General features: G+C 42.7%; 1 protein-coding gene and 1 long non-coding RNA gene across 6 annotated transcripts in view; one reads left to right on the top strand and one right to left on the bottom strand.

The window, feature by feature from the left end:
* The window catches only part of STON2 (stonin 2), a 172,496-nt gene extending 161,670 nt beyond the window's left edge, over positions 1–10,826 (top strand). For 3 of the 4 annotated variants that reach the window (XM_055538821.1, XM_055538819.1, XM_055538817.1), the window contains 2 exons: positions 4,445–4,647; positions 6,563–10,826. In XM_055538821.1, coding sequence (XP_055394796.1) covers positions 4,445–4,647; positions 6,563–6,646 — 287 coding nt within the window. In that variant the 3' untranslated portion in view covers positions 6,647–10,826. The remainder of the gene's footprint in view (positions 1–4,444; positions 4,648–6,562) is intronic. The other variant, XM_055538820.1, reaches the window with a different exon arrangement.
* Positions 2,920–15,180, bottom strand: part of LOC129621885 (uncharacterized) — a 44,258-nt gene continuing 31,997 nt past the window's right edge. Inside the window, exons 2-3 of one of the 2 annotated variants that reach the window (XR_008699788.1) lie at positions 3,989–4,585; positions 2,920–3,430 (exon numbers count right to left, since the gene is read on the bottom strand). This is a non-coding gene — a long non-coding RNA (uncharacterized LOC129621885). The remainder of the gene's footprint in view (positions 3,431–3,988; positions 4,586–15,180) is intronic. The other variant, XR_008699789.1, reaches the window with a different exon arrangement.

The raw sequence follows: 15,180 nt of genomic DNA, 5'->3' as shown, positions 1-15,180 counted from the left end.
TCTGTGGGAGAGGGCGAGGGTGGGATGATTTGGGAGAATGGCATTGAAACATGTATAATATCATATGTGAAACGAATCGCCAGACCAGGCTTGATGCATGATACAGGATGCTCGGGGCTGGTGCACTGGGATGATCCAGAGGGATGGTATGGGGAGGGAGGTGGGAGAGTGGTTCAGGATGGGGAACACGTGTACACCCGTGGCAGATTCATGTTGATGTATGGCAAAAGCAATACAATATTGTAAAGTAATTAGCCTCCAATTAAAATAGATAAATTTATATTAAAAAAAAAAAAGACTCTACCTGCCAATGCAGGAGATGCAATAGACGCAGGTTTGATCCCTGGGTTGGAAAAAATCCCCTGGAGTAAGAAATGGCAATCCACTCTAGTGAAAGTGAAAGTTTAAGCCACTCAGTCGTGTCCGATTCTTTGCGACCCCATGGACTATAGCTCACCAGGTTCCTCTGTCTATGTGATTCTCCAGGCAAGGATACTGGAGTGGGTTGCCATTCCCTTCTCCAGGGGATCTTCCAGACCTAGGGATCGAACCCGGGTCTCCCACATTGCAGGCAGATTCTTTACTGGCTGAGCCACCAGGGAAACCCACCCGCTCCAGTATTTTTGCCTAAAAACTTGCCTGGACAGAGGAGCCTGGTGGGCTAGAGACTGAGGAGCCTGCTGGTCAGAGCCAGACATAGCTGAGCACACAGCACATCTGTCCACAAGCCCCAGCATCCATTGGTTGATGCTAGAACTTAAGAAAGACTGTTGTTTTCATAGAATTTGCTGTGACTACTCTTTGGTGGGGTGAGAAGAGGAGGGTCAGTTTTATGGAAAGTTATGGTTTTCAATGTTCCAACAATATGTAAATAAGGGCAATGAGATAAAACTGTTGTTGAGGTTGCTATTGAATTAAGAAACTCCTCTATCTACTTTGTAATGAATCCTGAAAGATGATGCTGTGAAAGTGCTGCACTCAATATGCCAGCAAATTTGGACAACTCAGCAGTGGCCACAGGACTGGAAAATGTCAGTTTTCATTCCAACCCCAAAGAAAGGCAATGCCAAAGAAAGCTCAAACTACCGCACAGTTGCACTCATCTCACATGCTGGTAAAGTAATGCTCAAAATTCTCCAAGCCAGGCTTCAGCAATATGTGAACCGTGAACTTCCTGATGTTCAAGCTGGTTTTAGAAAAGGCAGAGGAACCAGAGATCAAATTGCCAACATCCGCTGGATCATGGAAAAAGCAAGAGAGTTCCAGAAAAACATCTATTTCTGCTTTATTGACTATGCCAAAGCCTTTGACTGTGTGGATCACAATAAACTGTGGAAAATTCTGAAAGAGATGGGAATACCAGACCACCTGATCTGCCTCTTGAGAAATCTGTATGCAGGTCAGGAAGCAACAGTTAGAACTGGACATGGAACAACAGACTGGTTCCCAATATGAAAAGGAGTATGTCAAGGCTGTATATTGTCACCCTGCTTATTTAACTTCTATGCAGAGTACATCATGAGAAACGCTGGACTGGAAGAAACACAAGCTGGAATCAAGATTGCCGGGAGAAATATCAATAACCTCAGATATGCAGATGACACCACCCTTATGGCAGAAAGTGAAGAGGAACTCAAAAGCCTCTTGATGAAAGTGAAAGAGGAGAGTGAAAAAGTTGGCTTAAAGCTCAACATTCAGAAAACAAAGATCATGGCATCCAGTCCCACCACTTCATGGGAAATAGATGGGGAAACAGTGGAAACAGTGTCAGACTTTATTTTTCTGGGCTCCAAAATCACTGCAGATGGTGACTGCAGCCATGAAATTAAAAGACACTTACTCCTTGGAAGGAAGGTTATGACCAACCTAGATAGCATATTCAAAAGCAGAGACATTACTTTGCCAACAAAGGTCCGTCTAGTCAAGGCTATGGTTTTCCCTTTGGTCATGTATGGATGTGAGAGTTGGACTGTGAAGAAGGCTGAGCGCTGAAGAATTGATGCTTTTGAACTGTGGTGTTGGAGAAGACTCTTGAGAGTCCCTTGGACTGCAAAGAGATCCAACCAGTCCATTCTGAAGGAGATTAGCCCTGGGATTTCTTTGGAAGGAATGATGCTAAAGCTGAAACTCCAGTACTTTGGCCACCTCATGTGAAGAGTTGACTCACTGGAAAAGACTCTGATGCTGGGAGGGATTGGGGGCAGGAGGAGAAGGGGATGATAGAGGATGAGATGGCTGGATGGCATCACTGACTCGATGGATGTGAGTCTCAGTGAACTCCGGGAGTTGGTGATGGACAGGGAGGCCTGGCATGTTGCGATTCATGGGGTCACAGAGTCGGACACGACTCAGCGACTGATCTGATCTGATCTGATCTGAATAGCAATATATTGAGAGGAGTCTAGGACATAATTTGGAGTCACTTAGATATGAATTTTATTCCTAGTTCTACAGTTTAATGGCTGTGCCCTCAGGCAATTTACTTAAACCTTTCAGAGAAATCTCTGTTTCCTTTTTTATAAAACAGCATTATTAATACCCTTATTATTTCATTAATATTATTATTTCATTAATAAGAATGAAATTAGATAATGCTTTTAAGTGTTTAGCACAGTCTCTGGCCTGTAATAAACGTTCAGTAAGTGATGGCTGTATATTGACATCTGTGGTTACACGGTTTAAAAAAAGCTGAATCAATTCATTTTCAAATAATGTAATTTTTACTACTACATGTATCTTAAATTCCTTTCCGAAAAAACTGCAATCTTTTTCTTAAGTATTACTTTTTAGAAAGAACCACTGAAATGTATTACATTTGTGAAACAGAGCAAAACAAATACTTCACTCCGTAATGTTTTCCTTGGAGAGCGGGTGTGTATGTCCTCACTCTCCGAGATTAAAAAGTCCTGCCCAGACCAATAGAGGAAACTGGAATTGTTTATTTGGGGAAACTCAGATAACAAGGGCTGTTTCAGTTACATCATGAAGTCAGAGGCACACTGTTTATCCCTTAGTGAGTTGCTTTACGGGGGTCCTTAAGGCTTTTTCTCCACCCCTGTCACCCTGCAAACCCTGGTACCGAGGTCTGAGGACTGTGAGGCTGTCTCAGAGACAAATCGGTTAAGAGCGTCTGGGAGGCGGACCGCTGGGTCCAGTTTTCTTGGCTCTGCCACTTGCTAGCTATGATCCTGGGCGGCCGAGCTCACCTCCCGAAGCCTTAGTTCCTCATCTGTACAAACAAAGCACAGCCTCAGAGGACGGTTGTGAAGACGCAGTGAGAGAATCTGCAGCAAACACTTCGCTCATAACCTGGCTCAGGGTTCTCCGAAAACGTCTCCTGCCGCGTCTGACCGGTGGCGGCGGCGACGCGTCCGTGGCGAGGCAGGGAACTCAGCTCTGGCTCTTCTGCTTCAAATAATCTGGTAACAATCTAAAGATGAAAATCAGACCATAAGTTTGCCTTCCAGATACAGCAGAACCAGCCACAGATTTACAGAGTTAAATAGCAGTAAGGGCCGATGCCTGGCCTTTTTCAGCTCACCCTTTCCCACCAACCCCCAACTCCGCACTTCATCCTTGAGGAAGAAGCCTGGAGAGAACAAAGGATTTGGGTGTGCGGTCCTCACACTTAGAAGAGTTGCAAGTCAAATCCAGGACTAACAGGTCCTGGCTGTTAGTCTTGTGTTCGCTCCGGTGTTCCATGGGCATGACTGCATGCTCAGTCGTGTCCAATTCATTGCGACCCCATGGACTGTAGCCCACCGGGCTCCTCTGTCCACGGGGTTTCCCAGGCACGACTGCTGGAGTGGGTTGCCATTTCCTCCTCCAGGGGATCTTCATGGCCCAGAGATGGAACCCGGGTCTCCTGCATTGGCAGATTCTTTACCACTGGGAAAGATGTCTTCCTAGGGAGACAGCTGGGAAACCATGCTTCCCTAATGCTTATGTGCAGTTTCTAAGGGCTTTATTGTTTACATATTTCATTCACCTGGAAAACATGCCAAAAGCATTTAAAAAAAAATATGAACGGCTATGAAGAAAATTCAATTCAGCTTTCAAGAGAAATTGATGATTTTGCTCCAGGTTGCTGTCTTGGATGTTTTATTAGGTGCTAAGTGCTGATCTCTTTTATTCCTTTCTGCCAATCTACAATCTCTGTTTCTTGGTATTTGTGTTGTATTCACGTGGCACTCTGACCTGAGCAGGTGGAGTGAGCCTCATTTCACACGTTTTATTGCTAGGATACCAGGCTACCAAAATGAGACAGTGTTACATCCAACGTCTGAGGCATATACACGCAGTGTGGTTTCTGCCAAGGCCAGTCCTCTGCTCAGCGTTGGACCCTCTGAAAGGCTGCCAGGCCTCCTTTGTTTGTTACTCAGGCTCTCCTTCCATTTCTTCGCCAAAGAACCCGAACCCTAGATTCTTTGTTTTTCTTTTATAGCTTCTGGTCACCCACACTGTTTCTTCTGCCACCTTGAACTTGGCTCGGACCGGGAAGTGCCTTCCAGATTTGCCAATCACGTGAATGTCGAGTTCAGCATGCCTACAACGTCTGCCTCCAAAGCTGCTGTGAGATCCATCTCTGTGGAAGACAAGACGGACGTCAGGAAGTGGGTCAATTATTCCGCACACTACAGCTACAAGGTAGCCTCAGGGGGCATCTGGCTAATGCTTCCAAGTCTGTCTATTTACCCCCAAACGCTCCCTGCTCCCATTCCTTTTAGCAATGCCTGCCTGGGGTGCAGACGGGCGCTCCAGCCACCGTGGAGGTGGCCCGCTGTGCATAGCTGGGCTTGAGTCTGCTCCGAGCTAAATGAATAATCCCACTCGTGGGCAACAGAAAGGCTGGAAAGAGAAATAGAGGCTAATGAAAGAGGAGGATATAATGTCTCAGTTGTCATGAACAACAACAAAAGAGTCATGGGGTAAGGGGATTATTATTACTCTTTTATCATATAATTTATGTGCAGTGGAGTGGGCTTGGAAGTGCAGGCAGGCTCAGGAAAATGCTAACTCTAAGAGTATATTTCAGCTGCAGATGTTGATGAAGTGGATCTGAGTGACATTAAGACACATCTGACCTGGTCACTGGGCTGTAACAGAGCAATCTCAAAAGCCAAGCAAACCTTTATAGTAGTAACAGGATCAGGGCTGCATAGGGGGCCGTGAAGCTGGAGAGTTCTGACATAAAGAGTGATTATATCCTGGGGAGTTAAGAGATTCAGTAGGAAGAGATGCTAGTGGTAAAGAACCCATCTGCCAATGCAAGAGACATCGAGGTGCGGGTTCCATCCCTGGGTTGGGAAGGTCCCTTGGAGGAGGGCATGGCCACCCACTCCAGGATTCTTCCCTGGAGAATCCCATGGACAGAGGAGCCTGGCGGGCTAAGGCCCATAAAGTTGCAAAGAGTCGGACACGACTGAAGCAACTGAGCACACACACAGGAGATTAAATGCCAAAGGGGATGGAAAATGGGGAGGGGGGTACATACTGAAGAAGGATTTGGCAAAGCGGTTTAATAATTTTCTATTCATAATAACATGCTTAGATTTATACCATCATTTAATTGTTCTTTAAATGTTTCCTTAGTTGTGTGATCCAAAACATTCAACTACCGAAAAGAACAAATACTCCATCTTGTGGCCAGAAAAAAAAACAAAAAAACAAAAAAAACTCAGCACTTCAAATATGACCATAGTCAGCTGTTTTGTCTTGAATTCTCTCCCTCATTATTATAAATATCGGTATTGAGGGAAGCAGCTTTCATTATGAAGCTCCGTAACGCAAAAGATTCCCTGCCTGACTTCTCAAAAGGCTTCGGATGAGCTGTGTCACTCTCAAGACAAGATTAATTGATTAGTCCCTTTATAATTAACAGCTATAGTATTCGCAAAAGATACAGGCAGAACTGTAAATACTATTGGACACTTTTTTTTTTTTGGCTGTGCCGCACGGCAGGTAAGATTTTAGTTCACTGACCAGGGTTCGAACCTGTGCCCCTTGCAATGGAAGTGCAGAGTCCTGACCTTTGGACTGCCAGGGAATTCTCCGCAGACTGTTTAAAGGGACAAAGTCATAGAGAGTGTAAACAGCCAACTGCAAAGAAATCCATTCATTTGATAAACCTTTGTGTATGCCTGTATTGTTGGGGTTTAACAGTTAAAAAGGGCCTGCCCTGTCTTACAGAGCCTGAGGTGTAGTGGGGCTGGGCAAGTATACAGGGTGCAGGGGAAGTATACACAGGGGGGCACCTGATTCTACCTGGGGAGTCAAGAATAGCTTTACAGGAGACTCTGAGCAACTGTGCAAGGCAAAGAAGGATTTCCCAGGTGGACTGAGAGGGAGAGCAATTCCAGACCAAGCCAAGGGCATGTGCACATTCAAAGCCATAATGTACACAGGCCCAGTAGCTTGGTGTGGCTAAACCCCAGAACATTAACCAAACTATAAGGACAACTCTCAAAGAACGTAGTGAGGTTTTTCTCTTTTGGTTAGTTGTTGGGATGTTTTCCTGATATTTCTTTCTGATTATTTCTCTCCGATGTTTATTCCTTGACAGGTGGAAATTGAGCAAAAAAAGAGTTTGAAGCTGGACTTGGAAGGAGACGACATGGAAAATCCCAAGGAGTGTGGGGTCCAGTGATGAGGCTGTCTTGCAGGGGTTCCTGACCCAAGTGGCCCGATAGGATGTCTTCCTGAATAGCTGAAATTCAAGTCAGTACCTAGCATGGCTCCTCCCTGTGGGGAACAGGGTATGGACCGTCCTGTTTGTAGTTACCTGTATTCTAACAGGAACCCTAAGGTGGCTGCCTGAGAGAGGCTCTGACTATGCTTGAAGCTCTCGGGTCCCCTGGCCTGTGGAGCTTACCGTATAATTAAGCCTCGTCTCCACTCTTGCTTATCTCACGGCTCTTGCGTGTGGCTTGTCGTGACTGATAATAGTCAGGAAAAGACGCCCCCCCCAACCCCCGCCACCCCCTACAGCGTTGGTGCGGTTCCTTCTTGATGTTCATCTGTCAATCAATTTCTGGAAAACAGTTTCTTGAGAAGTTAATTAACCAAGACTCCACCTCCATCATTCCCTCTAGAGAAAAAAATGACAAAAGGTACAAAACCAATTTCTTCTCTGGGTCTGCTAGACCTTTCATAGGTGTCTCTGTGCTTCAAATGTTAGCACTATGCAAGAAGGACGTTTCTGAAATGTTTTCTTCCGGGTTCAAGATTGAAACGCTTTTTCCATCTTTCTAAAGTGTCAGTCCCAGGGTTCACCATCCTGAGTCACAATAGACAATGGGGAAAAGGGCACAATAGGATGCTTTTAAATTCCGTAATTAGCCCTGTATTCTGCAGAGTGGCTGTTGAAGGGAAAGCAAAATTGAGCTATTTTTCTTCGTTCCGGGGAAAAGGAACGTTCATTTTGAGATAATATTCAATTCAGGAGACAGCTTCAAGCTCAGTGATTTTCTAAATTCACACTGAAAAATATATGCCATTTCTGACTCCTGAAATAAATGGATACATATTATCTCAGGCATTTGTCAAGGGCATTTTGGGAACTCCATTTTATACCTCATAGCCAATAGACAGCTGTGTGTCTCTAACTCAGACTTTACAGGAAATGTAATTTGAAAAGATCATTTTAAAAGCTGTTTCAAAATTAAGCTTGTATGAGTTTTTCCTAAAAATCCACAGTTTGATAATCACAGTATTCTAATAGATCTGAAAGGCAGAAGACTCTAGGGTAGAGATAGGGGGAAGCCATATTTTTCTAATGTTGGGAACCTTAAATCCTGATTCCAAGGATCTAGGACACTCAGTATTCTTTCTCTTCATCTGCTCCTGCTCACATCCTGTACCTCCGCATCCCAAAGGGGATACTAGCTCAACAATTTAAAGGCAGCTTTTATTTGCCTTCTTAGTTCTCTGATGAAGAAGAGAGTAAGGGGGGCAGAAAGTACGCCTATCAGATTTATAGATGACCCAGAAGTAGACACATATATCTAGTCTGTTGACTAGTAGATTCAGGATTAATTCATCCCATGAATATTCACTGAATTCTAACTATGTACTGACATTGGGATACAGAAATCATTATAATTTTTGAAATATGTGAACATAAGACTGAAACTAAAAGGATAAAATTGAACAGGCATTAACGAGAGACTCCCATACTCTGAGTTTCTTAAATGCAACCTTCTGAGTATAGACGAGGGCACCTATGTGTGCACGATGTGTGTGTTAATGGGAAAGGTGTTAGAAAGTCCTGGTTGCACAGCAGTTTTTGTAGGAATGTTTTCTTAGGGAAATATGAGTCCAGCTTTGAGTTAGGGGCATCTCACGGCTAAACGGACACACTCGGCCTGTGGTGACAGAAATCCAGGGAGCCCTGCACGCGGCACAGCTCAGTCCACATCTGCATGGAGGACTGGGTTCCCTTCTGGGAACCGCATTTTAAGAGAGACATTAATAAATTATTGCATCCAGAGTCAGGTGGCCAGGACCATGAAGAGTCTGATTATATGTGGAACCGGGAAATAGTTCCCCTGAAGAACAGAAGGTATAGCTGCAAAGGGAAAAAGAGAGGATGATATAATAGCTGCCTTGAAATCTCCATTGAACTATAAAAGGGGAGAGGAACTGGATTTTTCCTGTGTTGCTTCAAAGGGCAAAAAGAGGAGCTTAATAGATGACAGATGTTTGCTTCAACACAAGAAAGAACCTTGTAATAGGAGTTATTCTAAAGAGGAATGGACTCAACTAGTAGAATTTCCAGTTGCTATAGATACCCAAGCAAAAGCTAAAATAATCCATCTCTCCTAAATGCCATGAAAGGGACTCTAAGATTGGATGTAGGCAAGGTTCTTACCAAGATACCTTCTACATAGATGTTTAGTTTCAGCAGTAATAGGACTCTAACTCTACCTGGTTTTAGTTTGTAAGTGGCTTTTCATGCTCTTTGAAATACGGTGGGTTCCTCTAGAGGTCTTTGTCAAGTGGGGGGACTCCAAGGCATAGTCCTTCCCCCGTTGTGCTGAAAGCTCATGAGAATTCCTCATAGAATCACTGAGATGGGTGGAAGAGTTGTCAAGGTCAAGCGTATTCTAGCACCTTATTTACCCAAGTTTAGAGCCCGTGCACCCTCTCAAGAGCTCCGCTTCACCTGCTAGCATTGCGTATGTATTGATGGTTGGAGCCTTTTTTCCTATTGGTTAATTCTCATTGCCTTTGTGCTTTACCTGGATTTTTTTTTTTTTAAACCAAGGGTTGGAAAACTTCCTTCCATGCTATCTACATTCAAACTATCATTCATTTTTAAAAACTTAACATCTTGATTTCATCAGATTTGTTTTTCCTCTGTATTTTAGAAATTGTTTATGGGTAGCATTTAGGGAATTGCAAAATGTAAGACTGCTTATTTTTAGACATAGTTTCTATGTAGTTTTGTTAATAGCCTACATGGAAAACACAGTTGGACAAATACCTTTTTGATATGCAGATTAAGTTTGCTACCCTGGATTTCTATTTTGTGTGTCTATAGCCACAAATATTCCTTTTTTATGTTACCAATAATGTGAAAATATTAGAAGTGAATTCATTTTTACCAGTACACAGACTGTTACTATTAGAACATAAATTAGATGTCCCTTGATATCAAGAGCTGTCCTTTTTTTTTTTTTTTTTTTTTGAGGCTGGTGACTTGCTTTATGACTTCATAGTAAAGGAAGATGAGAAATGCTCTCATTATGATATATCAGACAAGAGAATATGAGGTACTTTGGGGGGAGACCATTAACCCCCCCCCCCCCCCCCCGTTTGCCACTCTTACTCTTGAGAACATAGTACTAGTTAGGTCTTATCAAAATTTTGTATTTCACTTAAATATAATCTGGACAGTTTTTTTTTTTTTTTTTCTATTTTGTCCCCCACCCCCCACCTGCCCTGACCATCCTGCATTATTTTCAGGGTTCATAACTCTTGAGAACATTATTTTGGAGGTGGGGGGCACTGCATGGCTTGCAGAATCTTAATTCCCTGACTAGGGATTAAACCTGGGTCACCACATTGAAAGCTCTGCGTTATAGCCACTGGACTGCCAGGGAATTCCTGAGAATGTTGTTCAATGTAAAATATTTCTTATTTGAAATGAGAGTAATTTCTTTTCAGATCTTATAGATGAGGGCAGGAGCTTCAAAGTGTTAGCCGCTCATTCATAGCTGACTCTCTGTGACCCCTGGACTTTAGCCCACCATACTCCTCTGTCCATGGGATTCTCTAGGCAAGAGTATACTGGAATTCAGTTCAGTTCAGTTCAGTCGCTCAGTTGTGTCTGACTCTTTGTGACCCCTTGAATCGCAGCACGCCAGGCCTCCTTGTCCATCACCAACTCCCAGAGTTCACTCAAACTCATGTCCATTGAGTCAGTGATGCCATCTTATCCTCTGTCATCCCCTTCTCCTCCTGCCCCCAGTCCCTCCCAGCATCAGGGTCTTTTCCAATGAGCCAGCTCTTCACATGAGGTGGCCAAATTATTGGAGTTTCGGCTTTAGCATCAGTAGGACCCTAGAAATTCACATTCCCAAGAAATGTGACTCGTGGAGGCAAGAAATGTATCTTATTCTTTCTTTCTACTATCTAGCACCAAACTTGGAATATAATAAATTTCAGCTACCTTAAATCCATTCCGATAGGACAAACATATTCATGTAATAAAGAAAAATTATTAGGTATTCAGTAAATGTTTGCTGAATGAATACTGACCCTGAGACTCCAAGACTACCTAACCCTTCCTTATCATCAAACATCATTAACCTTAAAGCAAACAAGCATGCTTTCATTTCCTGGAGCACTTAAGTAATTTCTTTTCTTGCCTCCACTGTCAACTGTCAGCACTTAAGCACTTAATGTGCAGCTGAATTTAAACTACAGTGAACCTTATTCATATTGAAAAACATTTTTGTGCCCAAAGATAACAGCAGCACAGATGCTGTCAATAGTCTGGATTACTGATTCAGTTTTGTTCCGGCAAGTCAGAGAGCTCTGTGAGCCCGAGCCTTGTCTCTTCGAATGGTCAGTGGGAGAAGGAAGCATTTGCTAGAATCATGGGCAGTCTTGTGTGCTAGGTCTTTTGTTTTCCCTAACAGTAACCACTCACCAGTGTCACTGTTTATTTTGTTATCATAGTAGGAAGGAGGCCTGAGATAGTAAGGAGGCCTGAGACAGTAAGCTGAAACTTGTCAAGTAACATCAGGATTTCAGAACTGCTTTAAATCTCATAAGTTTCATGGTGGTGGGAAAACAGAATGATCCAGAAATTTTCCTCCAACTCTTGAAAATATTAAGTTGATGTGAATAGGAAGCGCTGCCATCGAGCCTACTTTTAAAAATTTTCTCAGTTGGGAATGGTAACTTTAACTCTTCTATGAATGATGATTGTAAGTTAATTCTGGCATATCTAGAGTTTAGGCCATGTTAAAAATGCAACAGGAACTTCAAACAAAACTGGCCAAAAAACTAAATCCACAAAAAATATCATCCAATAAAGGAATTATCTCTTAACATTTCACTAATGAGTGTCATCCGAACCGTGACAGCTCTTATGAAATTAGTCATAGCACTCTCACCAACTTCTAAACATGTTTTCTAAACATGACCAATCTATAAGTGCCAATTCCCTACAAGTCACTGTTTCTGCATTTCTTAATTATGTTCTTTGTAAATGAAACTTGCTTTCGATATTGTGGCTCATATTTATGTATTTAAGGAATTAAAAGTGAAAGAGATGTTTAAGGCAGTCAACAATGTAGAAAATAAATGTGTGTATCAGTAGTGTTCTCCCATGTATTCACTAAACCAGGAAAATGGAATTTTTACATTTCTACTACTGTGCCTTAACAAGTCTGGTTAGGAGTCTAGTTCTTTTAACAACTGGGAAAAAAAAAGTATCTCTGAATTTGTAATATTCCAGGCATGTAAAGGCAGAAAATATCCATAGTAATGTGTTTGGTAGTGCCTGAAGAGAGGAAAATAATAATGGCCTTTAATGAAAAGTTATGAAAGAACAGAATCAAAAAATATAAAGTACAGAGAAATGACAAATAGAGCACTGGCCACCAAACCTCAAAATATGTGAATGAGAGGTCATCCCTTAAAAGTAAGGAGCTCCAGGAATACTAAGTTTGCCTGGCAGGGATAAACAATAGAGTTAATTGAGTTCAACAAGTATTTGGTCAAGGTTCTGTCCCAGCAGCCAGTTCTGTAATGGGAGCTAAGGACACTGCGGACTGCTGATGTAAAGAGAACCGGGGTTTCTAGGAATCTTTAAAGGACACGGTCATAGAGAAAATCATCATGGTAAGTCACTGGGTATTTTTCCAATTGGGTTTCAGAAACCTCAGCTAAAAAAGTGAAGATGCTGGACTAATTGTTCCCTCAGGTCCTTTCCAGCTCCACTTGCATAAACTATGCTCTGGGGCCACCGTTAGTCATACTCCATGTCAATAGGACTCTTCATACAGTCTTGAGAAGCAGGAAGTTTAAGATTTGAATACTGGGGAAAGCAGCTGGCCCATCTTTCCCCTTTTTATGTCTCTATCATTGACCGTCTGCCCAGATGACCCTGCAACCCTCTATTTAGTAGCTGCCTTCAAAACACAGAGAAACATGGTGGATCGTAATCTCATTGGCACCCTGCTCCGGAAGTTCCCCTAGCATCATCCAGCCCAACAGTGGTGTGAGGGTGAAGAGGACTTCACAGGATTTGGATACTACCCGAAACAAGTAGGTCTAACCCTCCAAGATACGGAAGGGCCACGGCTGACCACCAATTTATAAATATGTCCTTTTATATAAAAGACTTTGGAAATCGAAGGAAGAAAAAACAGGAAAGATTCTGGGAATATCTGTCACATAGTTATGGCAAAACCAGACTAGAGAAAGGGCGGGTCCTCCCTCCCTATCCAATCTTTTAGTAACAGGAAAACGTAACTATTTTTTAAAAACCACATACAAGCTACAAAGTAGCATCTCCTTTGTGGTATGTGTTAGTATGATTTTGTTTCTAGTACTAAGAGCTGGTCAAATGTAATGGCTTGATTCCAGCCAGCCAGAGGAAGAAATTCCAGCCTCCTCCTCCTTCGGCCCCGTCTTCTGCCTCAGATCAAGCCCTCAGCGCTGGCTGCGGACTCCCTCTAGCCACACTGTGACTGAAGCCTTAAGCGCCGAGGTCTTGCCTCCGTGTGCTTCAGGGTCAGGGCCCCCATGTGGTTCCCAAGGGGAGCAGCTCTGGGGAAGCAGATGTCCACTCAGGTCCTGACAGCAAGCAGTTAGTTGGACCAGAGCGTCTAAGGGTTTTGAAGTACTGGGGTAGCAGAGGGAAGAATATGAACAGTTCTCACTGAGTCAGCGTTCATTTAACCTTTGTGTCAGCCTGCCAACAGAACCTAGACAAAGTTTACCGTATTCAGGAAATGAAACAACCAGTGTGTTAAGCCTGGAAGTGATAAAAGAGCACCCCCTCCTCACTCTCCACTTGTGATGCTCATCGTGAATGTCAATATGTCAGGATGGAGGGACCCAGGGTCCCAATGAACGATTCAGCTGGTCCAAGGCTTGGGTTTTCCTTTCTTCATCATCCATCCTCATTCAGTGTTGTGATTTATTTTATGTAAAAAGTTTACTTAAAAAAATATGTGCCTATGTAATAAAGTCTACACACTGGCTAACTCTAAGGAGGTGAGGTTTTGTTTTCAATTGTTCTGCTGATTATCATCTGTAACCCCCTTTTTGAGCTATGAAAAAGACCTATTAATAAAAACTTTTAAACAAAATCCGTCACGATGCAAGATTTAATTCGATCAAGCATAATAAAAAATGTTTATTATTAAGACTCATCACCCAGTTAATACAGTGAGTGATCATAAGTTGACAAGTTACCAAGTGATTTGTATCCTAAGTTGTTTATCATGAATATACTGTAGTGAATTCAAGATATATTTTCTGCATTCCTACTTTGTGCCTAATTCTGTAAGAAAACAGTTCTTACAGGGATTTTTTTGGCAGTAAGAAAATACATATATAAATAAGTGAGAAATATAAAACAGAATATAATCAAATAACACACTTATTTATATTATGTTCCTGGCATATTGTTCAGTTCAGTTCAGTCGCTCAGTTGTGTCTGACTCTTTGCCACCCCATGAACCACCAGGCCTCTCTGTCCATTACCAACTCCCAGAGTCCACCCAAACCCATGTCCATTGAGTCGGTGATGCCATCCAACCATCTCATCCTCTGTCGTCCACTTCTCCTGCCCTCAATCTTTCCCAGCATCAGGATCTTTTCAAATCAGCTCTTCATATCAGGTGGCCAAAGTATTGGAGTTTCAGCTTCAACATCAGTCCTTCCAATGAAAATCCAGGACTGCTCTCCTTTAGGATAGACTGGTTGGATCTCCTTGCAGTCCAAGGGACTCTCAAGAGTCTTCTCCAACATCACAGTTCAAAAGCATCAATTCTTCTATGCTCAGCTTTCTTTATATTCCAACTCTCACATCCACACATATTGTTAGCACTCAACAAAAAACTGTTTAATTCACTGATGAGTCCAAATGACTAATGTCAACATAAATGCAGGAAAAAGAAAATCATTATGGACTAAAATACTTGGGAGGTTTTCATAAGAAAGACGGCTTTTCAGTGAGGCCTAGAAGTGGGGATAAAATTGAATTCAGTGGCAAGAGAACAGGGGTTTAGAGTTGGGAAGAAGCGAATGTAAATATAGCTGGATTAAGAGATAAGCCTCAGCTGGGTCAGGGGTTCATGCACACCAAGAGGTACCAGTGACAGAGGGGCCAGCTGTGGGAGAGCTGGCCTCCAGCTTGGGGCTGGACTCAGTGTCATAAATGCCATGGAGCCACTTGAGAATCTTGCCAAGAAAGCTTTATTCTGGAATGACTAATCTGTCTGCAACGTGCAGGTTGTTTTGGTCTAGGGGAAAGATTGAAGGCAAGGAAAATAAAGGGTGGTTTTTTTTTTGGTGTTTTTTTTTTTGGTGTAAACAAGAAAGAGAGATTTGTGTTTTGTTTAGTTCAAACAGACCATAGACATCTTATTGCAAATACAGTTATCCACAAGGGGAGAACTCAGGCCAATTCAGTGGTGCCTACTTTGAGAAAACTCT

The sequence above is a fragment of the Bubalus kerabau genome, chromosome 10, assembly GCF_029407905.1.
Source record: "Bubalus kerabau isolate K-KA32 ecotype Philippines breed swamp buffalo chromosome 10, PCC_UOA_SB_1v2, whole genome shotgun sequence".
Taxonomy (NCBI): domain Eukaryota; kingdom Metazoa; phylum Chordata; class Mammalia; order Artiodactyla; family Bovidae; genus Bubalus; species Bubalus kerabau.
Note: the sequence above shows the minus strand (reverse complement) of the source record. Positions and strands in the feature narration are given on the sequence as shown.